General features: G+C 34.1%; 1 protein-coding gene across 1 annotated transcript in view; it reads right to left on the bottom strand.

The window, feature by feature from the left end:
• Positions 1-202: 202 nt before the first annotated feature.
• LOC124612482 (inositol monophosphatase 2-like) overlaps positions 203-8,876 on the bottom strand; it is a 45,046-nt gene continuing 36,372 nt past the window's right edge. Inside the window, exon 6 of the mRNA XM_047140716.1 lies at positions 203-2,918. Within this exon, the coding sequence (XP_046996672.1) occupies positions 2,812-2,918 (107 nt within the window). The 3' untranslated portion in view covers positions 203-2,811. The remainder of the gene's footprint in view (positions 2,919-8,876) is intronic.

The raw sequence follows: 8,876 nt of genomic DNA, 5'->3' as shown, positions 1-8,876 counted from the left end.
AGATGCTATCACCTAAATGCATTTCACAACATTAAGAAAAGTTATATCAAAAACTCCAAATGAAAATGAAGTCCCCTACACAGTTGTAAGGTAAAATAAGAATGTTTTAAGCACTATGTAACTGATCAATTATGTTCTCCACAATTCGGTACGTTCCTGTGATTATAATGCAAAGCAAAATTAATGAAGCAAACAAAAAAAGTCAACACAAAATAAATATATTTATTTTACAAACACCAGAGGACGTCACAACAAATCAGGTACTGCAGGATATCAGTAGGAAATAATAACTAGCATCATATTGTCTTTACATAACGTTTTGCACTGGCGTTTTACAGTTTCAAGCAGAACACTAATCGAAAAGCAAAGGAAATGCATCTGCATCTCAGGTATACATAACAAATAGGAACTAACTGTTAGTGTTAACAGCAACAAAAGACAGAAAATTGAATATTTAAGAGTGTGTCCACTTGAGTTTTTGAAAACAGTTTGCTCATATTAAGAAGAAATGGCATTAACTGATAGTAGAAAAAAATTTCACATCAACTACAAATATGAATAAATTTATCTAATGAAGTTAAGCATATCATTTATATCAAAAGTATTTGTTGAACTATTCACAATAACACCACTGTTAAATGAAAAACTGAAGCTTTGGTCATCAAAAACAAAATTGTGCTTTCTGCAGTCTTAATTTTCTTTCCTAAAAAAGCAACAGAACAGTGATGTAGATACGTAGATAATACCAGGTGGGGGTTGGGATTTTTAGTAATAATAGGAATATATGAATGTCTCATCTTGTATGTGCTACTGGCAGTTCAAAATGTTAAATGAGTATGTGATATGCAAGACATATCAAAATACAATGACAGATGGCACCTTACAAGTTACAGAATATTTCACCAATTTAAGTATTTTTGTTAACTGAAAGCTTCCAGATACTTTATCAAGTTTTATTGGTTGTTATCCATAAAATATTGTAAACATACAAAGCACATGTATCTCATCCAACATCACTGCAAACATTTAACAATGCATTATGAGTGGCAGGATAAATGTACACGAAATGAAATAATGCAAGTGTATGAAATCAAGCGACATTCCCTTGTGATACCACAATTAGATTACATTTACAAACGATAATAGCTTGTACATTTAATACTGTGAAAATCCAATGCAAGAGAATTAAAGTTTCTCACATGAAGTGAACATCACATGAAAAAATGCATTTATGAAAGTGTGTTGTTTCTGATCAACTAAGAATGTAGAAATGAGAGAGAAAAGTCTTAAATGAACCTATCTATTCTACTGATGATATATTTCACTGAATACAATTAAGTACAGAAACTGATTAACAACCATTAAAATCTGTAACTCAAATTGTTTACATGTTGTTCCACTTATTAAATACTCATACATCCATGTGGAAATTCACAATCATTTGTACTCTCAAATAAAATGCAGCAGACCTCACTATTTTCTGTATGTACAACATTTATTATGTCACAAATTTCCTGAGTTTCAATGTTTTCTTCTCAACACAAAAGTTCTAACTCGCTCACTGTATGCAACCAAACTTATCTGAAAATGTCATACTAATTGTATCTGGTCAAATATTAAAATTCACTAGTTTATTTACAGCAAGGCGAAATCATGTATCTCTTATATGGGCCCTTTGTTATCACAGAAAAATAAATGCTATCACTGTTATAAAGTTCACATAACATAAAGTAATTTTACTAGACATCCACCCATTTCTAAACCATTTATAAACCCATATACTATGAGTAATCAACCATCTTCTACAAAATAGTTCACTGAAAAGTTTTACAATTATATGGTAACATGAGACTAGATAATATGTACGATACCACCACAACTGAGATTCACAACAAATGATTCAATACTTGTTCCTTGCTTTGTCAACATATTGAAGTAGGAAAGTGTTGACAAATTTACTGAGCATCACAAGGCCAAATATTGCTGTTTTACTAGGTGACTAATGATGGCTTTTAAAATATTTATCACTTAATAGAATTGCACATGTAACTTAGTTCACAAAATGCTCAAATTTGAATCATATATATATAACACTACTTATCTGATGACATCCTTTAACTTACATTTTGAACACAGAATTTAATGAGTAAATGATTTAAGTATTTTAATATCTTTCTACAGAAAATTGATAAAAATATTCAGTAATTCAAAAAGCTGAAATACAACTAATGGCAGCAAAGAAATTGCACTGATGTAATGAATTTTTACACGATAACAAACTGTATTCCATGTTAAGGAACAGCACAAATTAATGGCTCTGACATTAGTGCATCTGAATCTGCAGTGCAGTATTTAGACCTCTGTTTAGCATATAATATGGCTACTTAAAAACTGTAATACATGATCATAAAATTGAAAGCTGTTTTTTATAAATTTGGTCACCTAAGCAACTGATGGATAATAATCAGGAAGCAAAATGTGGACAAATGTTAATTTAACTAATAATGTATAGCACAGCAGATATACAATACAATACATTGACTGTTAGCTTGCCACAGATATGGAAATAAGCAAAGTAAAAAAATATTCATGATTTACTGTGTTTCATATTTAATCATGGGTCCAGCAACAAAACTATGAATTGTTAATGGGGAACAAACTTTATCCTTCTGAGCTTCTGATTTGTAACATCAAGTATCCCCCTCCACTCCCCAATTTAAAAGAAAAATTATGTAGCTGTGAAAAGAACAATCTTATGAAATCACTGGAATTCAAATCCTCTGATAAAATTTTCTGCATGCATACATTCAGTTAATCACGTTCAGGATAATACTGCTTCAATTTGGGTACAAGCTCATTAGCTAATGACTGAGTTCCAGCACACAACATTCGTCGACTCATGACATCAAGTGGACCTCCTGTAAAAGAATAAATTATTTTCTTCAACAAATAGGAGTGTAACATTTTACACAAAGTCAGAGTTGCCAAAAACTGAATCTTGAATTCTAAATGATGTCGTTTTGTTTTTGTATTGTCAAAACTTCAATTTATTTGCCAGTAAACGGTGCAACAATTTGGTGGTTTGCCAACATTTCTTCTGAGGTGTGGAGTGAGTCAGTCTATGATACGTTGATACTTTGGTAATACAATCTGGAGGGTACAGCTAACACATCATATATAAATGACACAGAACACACACTGAGAAAATGAAGAGTTTTGCCTCAATTAACATTTGTTCACTGTAAGAAATGTAATGTGACATGTTCATTAAGGAAATGAATTATTAAAGAATACTCGATCAAAATCTGGTACACTTGTATTACTTATGGGCTCCAGGGCAAATAAGCAAGACATATATTTTTAAAAAAGACATACACTTATCATGAATTTTTTTTGTTCTTATGCATTATGAGAAATGGTGGACAGAGATTTTATTAAGACAGAAAAAAAACTGGCACTCATGTTGTGTGCATTATCACAAGTTAACACTTCAACATCACGAGGGCACCACTATAAATGAACGTAATTTAGTTTACATAAGTTCTACAGCGACAATGATTAAATGCATATCATACTGAAACAACCCTTCACATCCAGCACTAGTATTTAGTGAGGCTACCAAATGTTCTACTGTTAACAAGAGTTGTGTTGCAGCATCTCGTCAAACAGGCTTTGGACATGTCCCTGAGGAGTGAACCTAGATACCTCACATTTGTGTCTCTAAAATCAACACTGCTGGTCAATACACAACCCCATTAAAAATTAACCAACTACTGAATCAATACGTGAAAAGTCAGGTGATTGGACTGTTTAGGAGAACAGCAGCATTTGTTCTGTAAATAAATATTCAGGTTTCTTGCAACATCTACACAGCTATCTGAAAACTGACATTTACCTTCCACAATTGTGCATATGGGCCCTTTAGCGTAATCTAAATTAAAGGAGCATTCATTTTTTTTAAACAAGTGTGGTTAACAGGCTAATTACAGTCTTTTTTTGATTGCATGCCACTACATCTTACTCATTCAAATTACTTCTCATTTGACATCACAAGACAGGGTGCATCCCATTTGAGAGGTAACCACCACCATCCCCAGCGATTAGGAATGATGTATGTTCCATCTTTGTGGATCAGCCTTATTCATACAATCTCTTCTTCAGCCTTCCAAAACCACATATATCCTAGTCTGTAGTGGTAATTCCGCTCTCACATTCTTTCCACACTGTTCTTCCATTTATTTCTGTATTCATCTATTACACTGTTCACTGTTCAATTTTTAACTCTTTTTTTTTTAATACCTACATTTTTGATTTCATCTAAATTTGTACATCCTTCTACATCCCTTAGAAATATCATTTTTCAGATGCTTAAAGCTTATATATCTATTCTTTGGTAGGTGTCAAAGTCTCACCACCATAAAGAAATATAGAAGCTACAATAGTTTTACATAATTTTAGTATATTTCCTCATCTTATTTTTTAAAGTTCTGTTCACAGTATCATGCACATGTACTGAATTTTACATTTTTTATCTACATCATCATCATCATCATCATCATCATCATCATCATCTGGATAACTTACTTGATTTCCAAGATAGCTGATCTTATATGTTTGACTCCTTTAAATGCCATTACTTCTTAGCAATAGATATTCATATTGTATTCTTGATGCAGTTTCCTCGACTTGTATGCAGTGATTAAGTTGTCTGTCTTTTTGTTCAAATGCCTTCATATAATATATATAGGTATATGCTATGAGGGTTTTGTTAATGTACTCTCTTATTTTTGCTATCAGTTATTTCATATTAGGCATGTTATCGATACAAGTTCTGCCCTTTCAAAAAAAAAAAACCTTGTGAAAGAAGTGCTTCATTCATTATTTGTACTTTTTACACATAATTCTGATGTATATCTTACATTCCATGCCTATTTGAGATACACATCAACAATTTTCACATTCATTTCAATTTTTTTAAAAGAGAGAGCAATGGCATTCCTCTGTGACAAGCACATGTTATGTAAACACAGTATCCTGATGTTCAGAAATATGCCACCATAATTTATAAAATATACATTAATCCCATCTTCTCCTGTTGCTTTTTGGTTTTTTGTTTTGAAAAGTGATTCACTGAGTTCTTTACTTGAAAATAAATCCTATGTATAAGCAGTACAAATTTTTTTTAATGAAAGTTCTGGCAGAATGAAAGTACTTCAGGAGCAAAGGAGACTACACACAAAAAGCTGAAGTCTTGAGTCACTGACATGCACACACAAAAAAGAAAGAAAACTTGCTACCCCCCCCCCCCCCCCCCCCCCCTCCGACACTCCTTTTCAAGTCCCCTTCAGAATTTGTTTGGGAACTGCAGGTAACATATATGTCATAAATAGCCAAAATTTTGGTATGCGCCTCCTGCGACGGCATGCAGCAATCCTAAGATAGGGTCCCACCAGTAATCTTGAAACATAAATATTGCAACACAAATTGCAGCTGTCATAAAATAAATACAAAGAATGTGTATGTTGTTATGTATTTACAACTACTACAATTTGTGTTGCAATATTTATGTTTCAAGATTAGAAGTGCAGCCCTTTAGGTCAAGCCTTTGCAGAAGATGCACACCAAAGTTTTGGTTATTTATGACTCACATGTTACCTGTAGTTCCTAAACAAATTATGAAGATGCCTCGAAAATGAAACATGTAAATAAAGTTCCTCCCATCATTTGCAGCTTAGATTGTTTTTCTTACTGAAAATATGACACTAAGGTTGATGCACTATAACCATGGAGTGGAAGGATTCATATACTTCTGCTTTTCGAGGAGTGATCTCTTTTACTCTGTGTATAAACTGCTTATGTTACCTCAGTATCTTCAGCCACATTACTTCTGTTACAGGAGAAAGAAAACTGGCATTCTACGGATCGGAGCGTGGAATGTCAGAGCCCTTAATTGGGCAGGTAGGTTAGAAAATTTAAAAAGGGAAATGGATAGGTTAAAGTTACAGACGAATGGAAAAACTAGTAGAAGCCGACCTCGGGGAAGATCAGTTCGGATTCCGTAGAAATGTTGGGACACGTGAGGCAATACTGACCCTACAACTTATCTTAGAAGCTAGATTAAGGAAAGGCAAACCTACGTTTCTAGCATTTGTAGACTTAGAGAAAGCTTTTGACAATGTTGACTGGAATACTCTCTTTCAAATTCTGAAGGTGGCAGGGGTAAACTACAGGGGGCGAAAGGCTATTTACAATTTGTACAGAAACCAGATGGCAGTTATAAGAGTGGAGGGGCATGAAAGGGAAGCAGTGGTTGGGAAAGGAGTGAGACAGGGTTGTAGTCTCTCCTCGATGTTATTCAATCTGTATATTGAGCAAGCAGTGAAGGAAACAAAAGAAAAATTCGGAGTTGGTATTAAAATCCATGGAGAAGTAATAAAAACTTTGAGGTTCGCCAATGACATTGTAGTTCTGTCAGAAAGAGCAAAGGACTTGGAAGAGCAGTTGAATGGAATGGATAGTGTCTTGAAAGGAGGGTATAAGATGAACATCAACAAAAGCAAAACGAGGATAATGGAATGTAGTCAAATTAAATCGGGTGATGCTGAGGGAATTAGATTAGGAAATGAGACACTTAAAGTAGTAAAGGAATTTTGCTATTTGGGGAGCAAAATAACTGATGATGGTCGAAGTAGAGAGGATATTAAATGTAGACTGGCAATGGCAAGGAAAGCGTTTCTGAAGAAGAGAAATTTGTTAACATCGAGTATAGATTTAAGTGCCAAGAAGTCATTTCTGAAAGTATTTGTATGGAGTGTAGCCATGTATGAAAGTGAAACATGGACGATAAATAGTTTGGACAAGAAGAGAATAGAAGCTTTTGAAATGTGGTGCTACCGAAGAATGCTGAAGATTAGATGGGTAGATCACATAACTAATGAGGAAGTATTGAATAGGATTGGAGAGAAGAGAAGTTTGTGGCACAACTTGACTAGAAGAAGGGATCGGTTGGTAGGACATGTGTTGAGGCATCAAGGGAACACCAATTTAGTATTGGAGGGCAGCGTGGAGGGTAAAAATCGTAGAGGGAGACCAAGAGATGAATACACTAAGCAGATTCAGAAGGATGTAGGTTGCAGTAGGTACTGGGAGATGAAGAAGCTTGCACATGATAGAGTAGCATGGAGAGCTGCATCAAACCAGTCTCAGGACTGAAGACCACAACAACAACAACAACAACAACAAGTCATAATACCACAGATTTTCGTAATGTGTAGTATATTTCTTTACCAATGCACTGTTTATATTAGCTGTGTCCTTTTCTCCTTTGTTACAATTTTTCATTACTTCGTAGACCATTGTTTGCTTTCCATGAATGTTGTCTTTGATATTGCTCACAAACTGATCCCATGATTTGTTCATAGTTTCTCGATTTATGCTTTTAATAATATTAATTTGGAATTATATATAACCTTATCTAAATCTTCACAGGTCTGCAAATAGGCTTTGTAGGTTTTTCTCTTCTCTTCTATAGTTTTACATATTTCATCATTTCACAGCTGTGGGCCTCTTTTTTTGTGTGCAGTTTTATGGACGTAGCTTTTTATGTTTTTCCACTCAGCTTCTTTATTTTTATCTGTCACTTCCAATTGTAGTAGTTATTCAGTCTCTCTGATCTAGTAAATATACTTCCATAGGCTTATTCATTAGCATCTTATTTTTGTTCATACATTGTTATTTTTCTACACTGCATATAAAGCTATTATTGCAACTTACAAAAAATAGTCAGAGCATACGTCACTGCAACAGAATACCAAGTCTTGTATTTGCTTACTAATCAAACATAAAATCTACAAATCTGAAGCCAGGAAACTGACCTTCCAAAGGCCTTTAATGTTAATAAGCACATCTGAAACAGATTTCAGATTACACGACAGGTCAACATGAAATTTTATCTCTGCCACTGATATTGCTCAGCATCAATTAAAAAAGTCAAAAAGCATGATATGATATGCTTTAGATTGATATGTGCCGAACAAAGTTGTGAGGAATGGAAAAGAACCAAAATTAGCATAAGGAGGTTCATGCAAGAAGTATTCACCAAATTTGAAAGAAAAATTCTACCAACTTGACGGACAATCCTAAGAAGTTTTGGTCTCATGTTAAATCAGTAAATGAATCAAAGACATCTGTCCGTGACAATAATGGTACAAAACAAAGGAAGATCGAGAAATCACCAAAATACTAGTGTCTTTTGCCTAAACTGTTTCACAGAGAAATATAGCACTGTAGTCTCTCTTTTAAATTGTTGTATGAGCCACAAAATGAAGTATTGAAATTAGTAACAAAGGGATGGAAAAGTAACTGAAATCCCTCAACAGAGGAAAGTCTTCTGTATCTGACAGGAAACCAATTTGATTTTGTGTACAGTATATGAAGGAACTTGCTCCTTTGCTAGCAGTAGTGTACCATAGGTCCCTGGTGGAGCGAAGCATTCACAACAATGGAAAAAGCACAGGTCACTCCCATTTTCAAAATGGTCATCGAACAGACACACTAAAATATAGGGCTATATCTCTGACACTGGTCTGTTGTAAAATTTTGGAACATGTTTTATGCATACATATAATGACATTTCTAGACTGAAAATCTCCTCTGTATGAATTAACATTGGATCCCATAAACAATGATTGTGTGAAGCCCAGCTTACTCCATTCATTGATGAGACCCAGAAAGCAGTAGATTTAGGAATCCTGGTAGATGCTGTGTTCCTTGACTGACATCCATTGGAAGACTTCTCAGGAAGTGTAGTCTATTAACAACAGTAGTAGCTTACAAAACACTTGTTTGATCACTACTTGAATATTACTCATCAGTCT

Source organism: Schistocerca americana, chromosome 4 (assembly GCF_021461395.2).
Source record: "Schistocerca americana isolate TAMUIC-IGC-003095 chromosome 4, iqSchAmer2.1, whole genome shotgun sequence".
Taxonomy (NCBI): Eukaryota; Metazoa; Arthropoda; class Insecta; order Orthoptera; family Acrididae; genus Schistocerca; species Schistocerca americana.
The sequence above is the reverse complement of the archived record's forward strand: the minus strand, read 5'-3'. Positions and strand labels throughout refer to the sequence as shown.